Genomic DNA, 16,050 nt, shown 5'->3' with positions numbered 1-16,050 from the left:
CAACATTTTTATATGTTTTCTTATTCTGAAAAGAACATTAAAGTAAATACTTAGAAGTGATTGTGTAATAGATATTCAGAAGAATTTCTAGTTGAAAAAAATTGAGATGTTTCACCTTGATTGTTTTTTCTGAGCTACATTTGCAGGTTCCTATTTAAAATTTCTAGTGCATAAATTTTCAATAACTCCAGTCTTTGTGGACTGCAAGTTAATTCTTAAGGCAGGTACATTATTCTGTTCAATTGCTCCATATAAGTACTCAGATTTATTTATTTATTTCACCAAGAGAGCAAGGAAAAGCTAAGGGTAAAAATACAAAGAAAGAAAAAGCCCTATGTTTAACTCATACAGACACATTGCACACAATAGTTTTTTATTATTGTTAATTTTTTTTTATTATTATTATTTTCCATTGTACAATCTTGGTAAACAAATTAAAAAATACTGCACTGCCTTAAGAATTGATATGCAAAATCATCTTGGATGACATATCTTAGGATGTTAACATCTGTCTGTATGGTTTTCTGTGTGATTGAAAGCAGTATTTTGTATCATTGAAAATCAAGTCTTTGATGATTTGATGATTTAAGTACTGTTTTGTTGTGGTTTGTTTGGTTGGTTTTGGTTTTAGCTTTTAGGAATTTTTCCTCTGTTTAACTCATGACCTTTGGCAAACCCTAAAAATATTAGAATAATTTGAAGAAATTAAGAGGGGTTTTGTTTTGTTTTTAATGGGAACCAAAACAAAGTACAGAGTCTCTTCCTTTACTGAATATGGACATTAGAGGAATTCAAGACCAGGTTGTATGCTTTTCACATCAGAAAAAAATCTTTTCAGGAAAACATTTCATGTGTTCTCTAAAAATGTGTTTCTGATATATTGGTGACAAAAGCTTGGTAGCTTAAAAGAATCAGCAGAAATAGTTCTGTGGTTTCCATGGATCTTCTGTGTAAATGCATCGCTATTTAAATAGCCCTCTGGGTTTGTGAGTGAATACTTCTTGTAGACCAAGAAGATTTAATAATCAAAATGATATTATTTTTATTTAGTGTGTGGTTGCTTCATGTCTTAAACAAGACTGTTTGTTCTCTCACTTTGCCTGAGGATACATCTTGCTCTAGCTGTGTGATTAGATTTTAGATACATGCAGTTGAAAATAAACCCAATTACCTAAATAGATGGAAGGTAGAAGTAAATTGTGATTAGCACATAATTGTAAACCCAGAGATGCAGAAGCCTGAAACACGAACTCTGTTTAATTTTGATGATGCAGCACCTAATACTTAACAGTATTTTAAAGATGTGGCTTTTATTACCTTATCAGTAATAACCTCAGACACAGTAAGAATTCTGTAATAATTTGGAGTTTTAATATTTAAAAGCCAGTAAAGCTACCTCCATATATATCTATACATAGACAGTAAAAATATCTTGAACATTGTGGGTGGATATTTTAAAATATGCATAGGATACACTGAAGAAATCTAGATAAAGAGATGTAATTTACCATTTTTCTGAACACTTCACAAGAAAGCAATTTATATGGAGATACTGATATATGGTACTAAATATTAAAACTATGCATGTTACACAGTGGGCAGGACATCTATAATTTTAAAGTATTTCTGAGAGTACACTGTATAATAGTAACCACCCAATCACTTTTATGCTACAAAAACCAGCTGATGCATTCAGCAGTTTTACATGCACTTATCTGTGAAGCTGTAATTTTCATTTTCATTAAAGAAAGCCCATTTTTTATGGCAGAAATAGCAGATTTCATGGGACAACGTTAAATTTCCTAAACACATTATTTTAATGACCTGTATCAATCAAATGGGCTTTATAAGATGCTTGAAATGTTTCAGGGCCAGCAGAGAAGATAAAAATGCTTTTCAGCTTGTGGTAGCTGTGCTTTCTTGCTACCATTTCCTCTCTGTAAGTACTACAGCCAACATTCACTGTTCAAGAGTAAAGAAGACCAGAGTAAAAATGGTATTAGTGTAAAAAAGACAAAATCTTTTGAAAACAGTGAATTTAAAGATTCCTATTTCTATGCTAGTTTTTGAGCCTTTGAAGTTCACATTTTTCACATGTTGTTTATAATTGTAATGGAAATTTGCTTTCACTTATATCATGGTCTCTTTAAAGACTTCCTTAAAGGTTTATTAGATCATGCAATTTGTTTATATACGTGACTGTCTTTGAGACCTTCCCACTCTATTAACTGGCTAGGTAATCTAAGATGGATAGAAGTCATTAAGTTCCTGTAAGTTTCACATGGCTAGAGGGGCAGGTGAGTGTCAAAGATAAATATCTCAGAATAAGGGAAGACTGAAATGACAGAGAGAGACTAAGTGTCGTAACTATGGGAAAGATCTCAAGAGGATCTTGCACATTTTTAGACATCAAAGGAAATCATAAGACAAAATTTGTTGGAAATCACAGTTCAGTTGTTTCCATGCCCACCTAAAAGTTCAGTAGAGAAAGCTGAAATTCTTTATCACCTGCCCTCTGGAACAGGATTTAATATTGCACAATATGATAGAAGACTTGCAAGAAATTGTGCAAATAACTATGTACTTTTTGTGGATATTCATATTTCTGAAGCATTTCTTGTATTTTTTCCTTTCTGATGAACAATTTTAATCACTCTGGAACTGTGGATAAAGGTCTTGCCCTTCATATAATATCATTTATTTATATATGAAAAAAAAAAGGAGAAGTCTATGTGAATTTAGGAGCAGAGAACTAACATGTCCTCCTTGGAGATATTTCCAAGGAGTTCTTGTGTTCTCTTTTCATAGTCTGTTTCCACACATCTGTCTTGAATGTTCAGCTGTTATTAGCAAAGCTAATAACAAGCCACCTGGGTCTACCAATAAAGTCCCTATCTTCATGACATCGATTGCTGGGTCGTGGATATCTTCTGAATCATTCTGTGCATGTACAGCAAAAAAAGTTAACAGAAAATATAACTAAGACCATTGTTCTCTAGAAAATGGACAGTTTCACATATTACTTGTGAAACTCATGCAGGCAAAACGATTCAACTCTAATGATGTAATTTAGCTTGTAATAAAAAATAAGATCTCAGAGTATCTCTTTTAATGCAACAAATAGATTTTGTTGCTGTTTTCTGATTCCTAAGACCAAATTTATGCCAAGCAGTGAATAAAGAACCCATAAATGTTCTCACCAAAGTTTTTGCTCCTCTGAAAGTAGAGAACAGTAGATTTTCAGATAATATATAAATTAGAAATCAAGGAGTTGACTACAGAACAAGTAAGTGTCAAACTCTACATCACATGAAACTCAGGAAGTTGTATTAATGAATGCCATAATTAAATATCAGATTGATATAAATCCCTTTTAAAAAATGTGATTTCAAAATTGAGTCATAGGGGATCAAAGATCAGAAACCCTTTAAGTGGCTTTCATAGCTGATCCAAATTTAAATATATTTCCTCTTGCTAGTGGTGTCATTTGGTCCCTTTTGCAGGCTTAATGAAATATGGCATCAAGTAAAAGCAAAGAAATCCATATTATCTATTTAAAATTCAAGGTGATTCTACTGACATGCAGAAAATAGTGTTAATATAAAACAAATCAGATATTAAATAGGTAGCAATATAAGGGTATAGCACTTACTGTCTTTGCATGTTTTACTTTTCATTTCACTTTCATATTACATAAAATGTCATTGTCATATATAGGCTGTTATCAGAATTTCTTGCCTTGATGAGGGTTGATAGGTTAATGGTTCTTTTATCCCCTTTGAAAAGCAGAAGGACATCTTGATGGTAATTGACTTTCTAAAGGTGTACGGCAATGCTCAGTGAAGCAGTTGCATTTGATTCAGTAGGCTGGAACTGCAAAATAATTTCAGCTAACAGCTCTACACCAGAGTAGTCAAATGCCTGGAAAAATAAGGTAGCAATGTATTGCTCAGAACGAGAGTATCAGCCATTTCTCTTCTATAAATTAACTGTGGAAACAATTGAAAAACCTGTTGTGCTTCCTAGGGATAAAGTGATTGTGCAAACAGAAAATACTCAAAGCATGAATTATTGGAAGGGTGAGGCTTTCTGCTATTATTTTTATCCAAGTATTGCCATAGAGTTTTCTCTGTGATCCCTATTCTCTTTTTAAACTTTTTAAAAAATATACATAGATAGATACATATTCTTCAAGAAATAGTGATACATTTATATTCTTTCTCATCAACACATTATATAATATTTTACTTACTACTTCAGAATTAAATTCAGCATGAGTACCTCCATATCTTGACTGAAGTTATTTATTCGTTAAGCCTGAGCAGTAGAAATCAACAGAGCTAAATTGCTGTAGGAGTCAGTTCTTTCTGATTTCCAACAATCTCCAAAGCATTCTCCAGAAAGATAAAGAAATAGATAAGAAAATAGCAAGATCTCCCTTGCTTGTTAAATGAAATACCTTTTCAGGTTGGTGTAGCTACACAAGAGACAATAGTTATCTTTTCTTCTGAATTTTCTCTTTCTTTTTTCCAAGTTTTTGGTGGTATTTTTTCTTTTGTTTGTTTTGCTGGTTGTTTTTGGTATATGCATTTTTGTTTTTCTTTTCTCTCTTCTGACTCAGGCTGGCCTACAGGGTAACCCTTTACCCTTTCTGCCAGGCAGAAAAAGAAGCTCACTCTATCTACTGCAGTGGGCTAACATGAAAGAGGCAAGTGTTTCTGAAGATGTTTGATAGGTGAGGCTTCATGTTTTCTATGACTAACATTCTCCCTCTTTATTACCTAGATTTCCATATTAAGGCCAGATCCAACAAAGTATTTAAATTCCAGTGTCACAGCCAATTTTACTTGAAAATTAGAGCCCAGTTTTGTTGAATGAGGGTCTAGACGTCTTAAGTTGAGCAACAAATCTGCAGAGAATTTTCTTAATGGCTTTGTCATTCATCTCTCTGCACTTTAGTTTCTGCCTCTAAACGGAAAAGATTATACATATTCTCACAGGGACATTCTGAAGATTAATTAATGTTTGTGAAGCTCTTAATTTGCAATTAGATCTAGAAAGAAGGGATACATATATATTTATTTATATATATGCAAATAAAATAATATCTACCTATACAGCGAGCTTTGCCCCATCAGTGCTGAATGAGTGAAAGTTCTTGTGGAAAATAAAAAGGAATGTAAACAGGTAGTTAAAATGAATAATAATATTTACACATTTAGGTGCTAGATGCAGTTTCCACACAATTCTTTGTTCTTGTATTATCTACCTTCAAGAGTTTGACTTTGCTAATAAAACTAAAATAAACTTTAATATTGCATACTGTGATCTGTTCTCTCTCCCCCCTCCCCTTTTTTTTGGTGTCACCTCCGTGTTTATATTACACTTGCAGACAGGGAGGCAACACAAGCAATAAATATGAACCTCTGGGGGGCAGGGGAATAAGAAATAAGGTTTTGTGGGTTACACCCAAAAAGCCAAGGTGTCATCCTTTTTGGAGCACAGGAAGAATTCATTCCAGTCAAGGGTCTTAATCTGGAATCAAGTTAGGGCTAGAGAAAAGCCAGACACTCAAGCAAGAAATTCATCACTGGGTAGAACTCTCCTTTCACTCAGTGACTTACTGAGTAATATTTATGGAAATAAACTTAGAAGAATATACTGTATGTTAAGTTAGCAGAATTGATGCTGCCTGCAGGCTATTGCAGTCATTCTTGCTGACATTATCCTGTTTCTATCAGATTGGCTATGTAGCTCCCAGTATTTTGTTGTAGAATTCGCTTTACAAGAGGAGTTTTTGCTGAAAGGAAGCTGGAATATAGTAAGATGTGATGTCAACACAGGGACATCACCTCAAGCAGTGTCTGCTTCTGTGCTGGGGATTTTTTGTGTTTATGTTGCTGCTTGTAATAAAATATATGGTACTCACTGGTCTCAGGCAGCTGCAGCAGGAACTTAGGGGTGCCCTCTCATGTTCAATGAGTATGATTCCTCTCCTCACAAATTACTGCACATCATTTGAGTGCATCTGCATAGTCTGACTTTCAGGCCTCAGGTGGTGCCTGCACTGCAGCTAGAAGGTGCAAATGCAGTGTGCAGAAGCCTACCATGCTAGCTTTAATCTAATTAGATTGGGTAACAACATTATTGAAGATGTGATAGAATGAGCTTCACTAAATAAATGTATGCTGATGTGAGAGCCTGCTAGGAATCCTCAGGATATCCCTGCGTGGCCTAAAACAACAATATACAAATCTTAAACTCTTCGCAAAGGCTATTGAAGCAACAGGTTGGCAGTTGCTTCAAAGTCCAAAATCACCCCACAGGTTTTATGCTCTTCCCTGTAAAACAATTTAAAAATATTATATAAATTAACTATTTGTCAAGATCAATTTTTAGATGAAAAAAGCTTTAATTTTCTCCCTGTGGTTTCCCAGTCTTTAAAGATCCGTGTGCATGGCTGTGTCAACTACAAGTCCTCTGTGTTAGCTGGCTCCTTCAAAACAGTCAGATCTGTCAAAGCAGGGATCTCCAAATAGCCCATCTTCTTTCTGCTTCCTACAGCATTTCATTACTGGTAACCTGAGTATCACCCTTCACTTCCTTGAATGGTAGAAGTGTAACACAAGTTGATGAAATTGGCTCTGAGACCTGAGTTACTGCTTGTTTTTTTCGTAGAGAAGAGGAGACAACCCACTGGTATAGTGAGAAAACGATCTCCTAAATCCCACAGTTCCAGTCTCACTAAGTCATTGGTGTAGAGCCAGGGCTTGTATACATTTCATACGAAATATCTTTTATCATGTTTACAAAAATCAGAGAAAGTAATTGAAAGATGAAAGCTGGTTACTAAGCCAAAGGCTGTAGACCTTTCAGGCTTTAAAACCAAGACCGTCATGAGAGGAAGTAGTAAATGTAAGCTAGGCAAACAGTGTCGGAGAAATATATATACATATATATATATATATAATTTTTTTTTAATTTTTTTTTTTTGAGGGGAAAAAGAGAAGGTGGAGAAGTATCTCTCCAGTTACAGCCCTTAACTCAGACCACTTGAACAGATCTGGAAGCTCCATGTATGTGCTCAGCAACCCTGTATGAAATACCAGTAGATGTTAGTGCTAGTGTTGCACAGGGAATAATCATAGAATCATAAAATATCCCGAGTTGGAAGGTACTCATAAGGATCATCAGGTCCAACTCCTGGCACTACACAGGTCTACCCAAAAGTTTAGACCATGTGATTAAGTCCAATCACTTCATAAATTCAGACAGGCTTGTTGCAGTGACTATTTCACTGGGGAGCCTGTTCCAGTGTGCGACCACCCTCTCGGTGAAGAACGTCTTCCTGATGTCCAGCCTAAACTTCCCCTGCCTCAGCTTAACACTGTTCCTATGGATCCTATCATTGGTGTAATAATAAAATAATGCACAAAAGGCTCGTCTTCCACGAGCCAAGCTTTGTAGGGAGTAACAGGGAAGCACCCTACCCAGGGAATCCATCAGCAAGGAGCTTTCTTCTTGCTCCTGCTTGAACCCCTGGAGAGGCAAACCCTGTTTCTTGGGCTTGGAGACATATACCTAGATAGTATGATATGCCCAGGCTCTTCATTTAGAGTACTAGGTGCTGTGTGTTTAAACATATGATAGGATTTAAGGAGTCTCATTCTGAAACAGGTTTTCTGCATAACCTTGAACACCTAATCTCTTCTTGTTTGTTTTCTCATCTATACAGCAGGGAAAATAGTGTTTGTTGGTCACACAGGGGGTTGCAAGGCTAAATTAATTCTTGTTATAAAGCACTTTAATTCTCTTAGATAAAAGGTTCTCTACAAGTACAAATCCTAGCTATTTAGTATCAATGTTTTCTTCACATTTTCATTCATTCATTTCATCCATTTAATTTAATTATTTTTTTTTTACACTAATCATCTCATCTGAGTGTTAAAGAAGAAATTGATAAAAACTTTTTTTTTTTCCATTTAGATTGTATTTATACTGGTCTAAATTATTTATTTATTAAGTGTAAAATTAACTTCCTCACAACTAACATCTATGTGGATTTTCATGAACAATACTTCTCCTTTTGGTGATGTATCCAGGAGCTCACACAAATGATACAGGACAGGAATTTGGCTAGATTTTGCCATGCTTCTGAAGCACCGAGTAGCTAAGTGCTTGCAGAACATCTGATGCTACCGTTGTCTTGTACAGCAGCTTGCTGAAAGTGTGAGATATGAAGTAGGTTATCTAACACCCAAATACAGGCTTGTATGAGACTTTAAATAATGATATGATTTAAATGTATGTATCTGATTTGTAAAAAGTGGCTGCTCTGCAAAAAATGAAATTATAGATTGCATTGTAGGTAAATTCTATGGTGTAATCACTTCAGATGAATTTGAAGTGCAGTTTCCTATACTTCCTTCTATACTGTTTTTCTGCTCTTTACTATTTCTTAGACAAATTGGGATTAAATTTTCTATGCCTCATTGCTTACCCTAGTCATTTCCTGAAGTTTCAAAAAATGTCATTGAACATCTTTGTTAAAAATAATAATAAGCTATTAAGCTAGCTTATTCAATATGCTCAAGTCAAAAGATACTCACAATCATTAAAATGCAGTGAATGGGTGGATTTTGTAAGGATGCAGCTTGTTCATTGGAATTTGTTGAGCTTTACAGAATAAGCCAAGTTTGAAGAAAATGTATATATTCAATGACTTTGAAGTTATAAAAGCTGAAAGGGCTTTTGATGAATGTCGAGGATGATTTTCTCTGCTCTGTTTACAGCTTAGATCATTAGGACAAAGACTGACTGTAAATGTTAACGTGAAATTTTCTGAGGCCTGGCTTCTAATTCTGCTTCCCAAGGACATGGGGGAAACAAGTGAAGAAATTTTTAACACTAATTCAGGGTTGGACTTAAATGGTCAAAGTTACTATGTCTCTGTTTCTGTAAAAATCCTGCCTTGCAGTGGCTGAAAAAAAAAATCTAATTTATGTATCACGTTTTAGAAAACTAGTGGCCAGATTCTGGACAGAATGTGTTCTTTATATTATCAGGCTCTTCTTAGTCCTTTTGGACGATGTAATATCAATGATTGGAAAGTGTTTGCATCCCTGCCTAATGTTTCCCACAGCAAAGGAATGTGTTGTAAATAAACTTTTTTTTTTTCTACTGAGAGAAGAGCACAGGTTGAAATAGAAAATCAGTTGGGATGTTCAGAGAACTAGCTGAGCTTCTAAGTTCAGTGAAACATTTTGGAGGTTGGACTCGATGACCTTGAGGTCTCTTCCAACCTAGAAATTCTGTGATTCTGTGATTCTGTGATTTGCTCTGTTGTCGCTAAGCAGCGTTCCTGCCAGCTGTAGCCTTACATGTGCCAGGCACTGGTGCTCTCCACCTCAGAGGCCACAGCAGTTGAAGTGCTGTGCTCCACGTGTAATTTCGTGCTTTGCTTATGTAAATGGAAATGTGAGGACAATATATTTTGCTGCATTTGGACATAGGAATGCAGGATGCCAACTTCAGTGAGGCATCCCCTAGGACTTTAATTTAAGCCTAATGATGATACATTGGGATGACTGCTGTTTCCAAGTAGCTCAGTGGCATTTAACCAGTTAAAGGGGTAAGAAACTTTGTGCTTTCTGTCTTCAAATACAAGTCTCTAAAGAAAGATTAACATGGAGATTAACACTCTTCTTAGATATTTATGAGATCTTGCTGAAGTTTTAGAGGCCCTCACATTTTAATGCATTTGCAAGGCTGGATATTTAAAGGTATTTAATGAACAAAAGTATGGTACATGCAAAGTGATATTTAATCCTCCTGATTGCTCCAGATTACTCCTCTGTTCAGAAAAAAAAAAATATATATATATATTTATTTTGAAAAGTTGGTTGCTTCTTCCTTCTTTGCCTAACTCAACTCCATTTCATCTGTCATCCAGGAACTAGGAAACAGTTTCTGTGAATTTACTGAATTTCACTGAGAAAATTTTCAGGTTAAAATGAAAACAGTTGTCTGTTGTCTGTATTATATAGTTTTAATAGATATTTTTAATATATAATACACATTTAATAATTACTAAATACAAATACATAGGTAAGTGAAACAAGTATTTTTATTTGAAATGTAGGTTCTTTCATTAGACAAGGTTTTGTTCTCCATATGACTGCAATAGTAACTACATTTACTAAGATTACTGATAGTAACTATTACTAAGGATTTAGTAGTAACTCTAGAGTAACTCTTCAAGACACTGAAAAGAGGATCCATTTAAGTATCAAATATTAAGCTCTGTTTGCTTTATAAACTGCAGTGTTTATTGTGATAATACTTTGGTTTTGCTTTCTGATTTTTAAGGACATTTTTAATGTTTTGGGCAATATTGTATAGTCAAGAAACTTCATGAAATAACAACAGTTTACAAAGAATTATTCAGCTACAAGTCAGGCAAATTAAAATATCAGTTGTTATCTCTCAACAGATTTTATCTGATTAGTGGTGGAGTTCCTTTTATTATATGTGGGATTACAGCAGCAACCAATATCAATAATTATGGGATTGAAGGCAATGCACCATAGTAAGTATTACAATAAATACTGTTACAATAGAAATTTTAAGAAAATCATTTTTATTATTATGCTTATAAATATAAATGACTTTGTAAAGGGTACAGACATGCTATTTGGGATGCCATTTAATATGAAATTTTCTGAATTGATAGGTATGAAAGAGTGATTTGTTAATCTGAGGCCTGCTGCTTCACATCTGCCAGTTTGACTCCATTATGGTCAATAGAGCCACTTCTCATTTATAAAATCACCTCTCATTTACACCTGAGTAACTGAAAGAATATTATGGAAGGCATGTTTAATGGGACCTTTAAGTAAATACTTTTAATTCATTAAGTTATCTGCCTTGAATTGATATTCTCCAGGATAACTTATTTAAAGTAAGTTACAAATCATTAAGTGAAGAAAAGGACAAGAAAAAATCCCCATTCCTCCTACCCCCCAAAAAAGATAAAATTTTGGATTTTCACCATATGGAAATTTTTCAGTCAACATGTCTTGCAGTCATGACATAGCTCTCCTGTGTACTAGCATATTAGTCTTCAGTGTATCTCTGCAAGGTGTCCAGGCATCATAATGTTGTTAATTCTTGGCTCGAAACATGAGAGATCAACAAAGAACAGTAAGCCTCTCCATAAAAGCATGGCAGAAAGTGAATTAGACTGTAAAGTTAAATAGATTCTATGTAAATGACCAATATGGTAATGACTGACACACTAATGGATAAATGAATCTATTAGTGCTCTGCCAGCACCTTGTTGCTTGTACTTTGGAGGATGTTACTCTTAGTTACTGCTTTGAGCATCTATTATAATGCATTTGAAGCTAGCTATGTTCTGTGTAAGAAGAGTGGAAATTGAAGCAGAATGGTTTGTAAGTGAACATTTGGCTCCTTAAAAGCATTTTTATAGGTAATTGAAATTTAAATTCTGGTAATAAATTAGTGCATACAGTGGCTAACTGTTTGCTTTGCCTAGGGCCCAACTCATATTCATATATTTATTCAAACTTATCCAATTAGACAATCACTTATAATCAACAGTATATTAAAAGGCTCAATTATTTATGTTCATAAATGTGTGAGACATTTTAGGTTTTGGCACAGTTACAGAGGTTATACTTCTTTAATGATGTTAATCATAGCCAATCAGTACATGGTACCACAATCTTTATTGAAAACAAGGCACAGGTGAGGGATGGTTTTAAAAATGAATAAAAATCATCTAATTCAACAACAGCATAGTGGGTTATATGCCTTATTCATTTTTAATAGTATTAGCACAGAAAAATGTAGATGCACAAACTTGAACTTTTTTTTACGGAACTGATTTTTGAAGTGATCCACAATGAGATTCCACTTGAAATAAGAGCATCCCAAGAGACTGTTCCACTGGGGAACATTCCATTTTCCACTTTGCATCAAATATGCAGCATTCAAATTCAAATGTACTTCAAGTATTTATGTAGCTTAGTGCTGCATGTTTATCCAATTAAATATAGGTAGTAACTCACCTATCTTTTCACAGATATTTTTCATGGAATCTTTTCATGTGCATGTCTGACAGCAAAATATATACCCCTTGGATGATTTCTAAGTTCATTAATAAATGGAATGGGTGTATGTTTTTGTTTAAGGTTCAGATTTTTTAAAAAAAAAAAAAAGGTATTTATGCTGCAGTTTGTCATGTTGAATACCCAGTGGGACCTCATCGTTTTCAGCTGAGACGTTCTCAGCTTGGAAGATAAATTCGTTCTGTCCTTTTTATAGTAAGTGGTGGATGATTCCTGGCTTGACAAGAATGGGATATCAGAAGGTTCCTCACTGTAATGGAGGGACTGCGACCAATCACGTATGCCTAAATGGGTACAAAGTGTCACACAGGGTTGCTTTTAGAGCTGGAACAGATCATGACAGATCGCCTCGTCTGTCCTTCTGACCCAGTGGGAAATTAGCTATATTCAAACTATTGCTGACAGTTATTTATCTGAGGTGTTTTAAATGCTCAAATAATGGATACACCACGCTTTATTCCAATGACTTATTACCATAATTAACCTAACAGCTAGAAAACTTTTTGAAAATTTAATTTAAACCTTTTTTTCTTTTTTTTTCTGAAGTTTGAGATACTTACTTTTTGTTACAGTCCAACAAACAAGGAAATTAACTTCTCTTTCCAGTAATCCATGCAACATTTAGAAATAAAGAACCTAATAACAGCTGTGCTAGCTTAGACCACCAGCTCAGTAGCCTGTCTGTAACAATGGGTAAAAGTAGATTGTAAAGAAGAGTAAAAACTGGGCAAATATTAATTCTTGCCCCACCCCCAACCCAAATTCTCCTAAAGTCCATCTAGGATTTCAATAGCCTGAAGTGTTTTCTTCTCTGATGTTTATCGGCTCATTCATCCTCAGGACAGTCCTGTTAGACTGCTGCTAAATTATGCAGCTGACTGAGGTTTATTCATCTCATACTGGCCAAGAACTATTTTAAGCTTCTTTGAAATAGTCATAGTTACAGTATTTAAAGCTCAGCAAATAATAATGCTACAGTAATATTATGCTACCAGTGTATTACAAAGAGGCTGTCAATTACCTTAGTTTTTCTGATAGCATTCAATAACTATATAAATAATTCATATAAATTAACTGCCAGGACTTTCAGAAAGTGTTGAGAACCCAGAAATGCCATGTAACTTTTGGGTCTGCTCACTGTGGAAATTGGTGACACTGTTCAACTGAAACACTTTTTTCAGTCTCCTCTTATTACTCAGCCAGTTCTCCCCTTTGGCAACAAGAATATTGCCTGAGAACAATCTTCAAACTTAAGAAGATGTCCCATTGAAATCTGTACATTTCTATTGCTCACGCATATTGTATAAGCTATGCCTCATTTGCTTTTTTATCAATGTATTAGAGCTGACATTTTTAATACTGGAGGTTGACATAAATAGACTTCAGTGGAATTCTAGATTATAAACTGACCTAGATTTCTTTGAAATTTTCATCCCTAATATGCTCTAAATTATACTAGACATTCTATTCTGATTAAAAAAAAAAAAAAAAAAAGGAAAGCAGTATTGCAGCTTCGTTGATGTTAAAGACACAGTCCTGTTCTCACAATAAACCTATCCAAGCTTCTGAGAAACTGTTGGGACATACAAATTAGTAAGAAAGCCCAGTTTCACTTCAGTCTGTCATGCATCACATCTAAAGTGACCTATAATATGTTCCTGACTCTCTCTTTTTGTTGTTTCCAGTTGCTGGATGGCATGGGAGCCTAGTCTTGGTGCTTTTTATGGGCCAGTAGCTTTCATCGTGCTAGTTACCTGTGTTTACTTTCTCTGCACATACATTCAACTGAAGCGCCATCCTGAACGCAAGTATGAGTTAAAGGAAAGGACAGAAGATCCGCAGAGAATACCAAGTACTGAGGTGGGCCATGGTCATATTACAGACTCTGTGTCTGTTCCCCAGGCAGCCTGCTCCATGCTTTCTTCTTCCTTATTGGAAAATGAGCATTCATTTAAGGCTCAGCTTCGAGCTGCAGCATTCACTTTGTTCCTGTTTACTGCCACGTGGACCTTTGGAGCACTTGCAGTATCTCAAGGTCATTTCTTGGATATGATATTTAGCTGTCTTTATGGAGCCTTCTGTGTGACCTTGGGGCTTTTCATCCTGATCCATCACTGTGCAAAGCGAGATGATGTGTGGCATTGTTGGTGGTCCTGTTGCCCATCTAGAAGAAATACCTATTCCGTCCAAGTTAACGTGCGCCCAAAGGTTAACATCAATGGGGACACTCAAATTCATGCACCTTGTCTTCAGGAATCACCATGTCCCAGCAAGTCAGCTGTGTTTAATCATCCAGCTGCTAGCCACTGCAAACTCACTAACCTACAAGCAGTTCAAAATCACGTTAACTGCCTTTCTCCTGTGACACCATGTTGTGCAAAAATGCATTGTGATCAGCTGCTTGATGATGAAGCTCATATTCATGTCCATAATGAGGGAAGCTTCAGACCTAATATGCACATTCATAGATGTCTGAAAAGCAGAACTAAGCCACGTTATTTCAGCCGGCATAGATCTGCAGGTGAGAGAGAATATGCCTATCACATTCCTTCAAGTATTGATGGCAGCATCCACAGTTCACATACAGACAGTCCCCACAGTACACATGATAGCCAGTCAGGTCACAGACGGGCCTGCTGCTCAAAAAGTGATCCATATCCCACTGTCAACCAGCCCGAAAGTAGCGACGCAAGTACTGTAATATATAGTTGTGCTAAAATGCCAGAAAGTGACTCTGTGCACCATCCAGCTCATTTTGAAATGCACCCACGGACACAGTCACTGCCGTTTAATACGACAAATCACAATGGAATTCTCAAGGGAAATGTGCATGAAGCCATGATATACAGCTCAGATAGTACAGGAAATATCAAAACTGGCCCTTGGAAAAATGAAACTACTGTGTAGTTCATGGGCCATCATAATGTCCTTTTTCCACCTAAACCATCGTTATCTTTGCTTTTATTCTAAACTAAATAAGATGGCTTATTTGTGTCGTTCATCAGCAAATTGTACAGCTTTTCCATCTTTATTTCCATTTTCTTAATAAGAGTCTAAAAGAAAGAGATAGTGAGTTTTAAAAGTAATTTTTAAAAGTTATAAAATTATTCTGAAAGGTAATTAGAAAATGAAGTCTAGACAACTGAATACGAGAGGCAATATCCTTTTGTTACACAGCACATTTATTTAGAAATACATCACTTGCATTCATTATTTTCATTTCTGTTCTGTAGTAACTTCAGACACTTTTTATAAGCATATCAGCATCTTAAACTTTTACTTATTTATTTTTGTAGCAAAATATTATTACTGTGCCATGGATTTTAATCAGAAGTGACTACAGTAGAAATGATAAACAGGATTTTATAAAATTACAGCTTTTTAGATCTACAAAAGTGATACTGCCTCTAAAGAACTTCTGTAGCATATGGCCTGTAAAGTCGTGTAATGTACAGTCTCTGCTATGTCCTCTTTCTTGTTGGAAAAAAGTGCTAGGTAATGTCTCTGTTACATCTATGGTGCTGTATTGGTTGTATTTTGCATGACATATGTCAGGATATACCATTTGCTGTTTTATAGTGTTACATGTGTTTAAAAAAAAATAGAAGAAAAAAAAAAGGTGTTGTACAAGGCTGTGAAAAACCCTATTGATATTAATCTAGAGCATTATAAATCTACAGAAAAAAAAAACACTCTGCACTAGTTTAAGTGGCACAATCCTTTGTATAAGGTTATATGATAGCTTTGATAAGGGTCCACTCTAATGTCTTTACAGAGCATGCACTACTCATTGTATGTGACACTGTACAGTGTAATAACAATCGTCTCAACAAGTTTTACACTTCTTTGTAAAGTATGCCTTTTGAACAAATCTTTAAGCTATTTCACAATAACCTTT

At 35.2% G+C, this 16,050-nt stretch overlaps 1 protein-coding gene across 1 annotated transcript in view; it reads left to right on the top strand.

Annotated features, from left to right (window-relative positions):
* The window catches only part of LOC311211169 (adhesion G protein-coupled receptor A3-like), a gene marked incomplete at both ends in the record, with an annotated part of 272,815 nt that extends 257,756 nt beyond the window's left edge, over positions 1-15,059 (top strand). Inside the window, 2 exons of the mRNA XM_084289723.1 lie at positions 10,493-10,588; positions 13,838-15,059. Of these exons, the coding sequence (XP_084145849.1) occupies positions 10,493-10,588; positions 13,838-15,059 (1,318 nt within the window). The remainder of the gene's footprint in view (positions 1-10,492; positions 10,589-13,837) is intronic.
* Positions 15,060-16,050: the final 991 nt, after the last annotated feature.

This window comes from Netta rufina, assembly GCF_964035555.1.
Source record: "Netta rufina genome assembly, chromosome: 7".
In the NCBI taxonomy this organism is placed as follows: Eukaryota; Metazoa; Chordata; class Aves; order Anseriformes; family Anatidae; genus Netta; species Netta rufina.
Note: the sequence above shows the minus strand (reverse complement) of the source record. Positions and strands in the feature narration are given on the sequence as shown.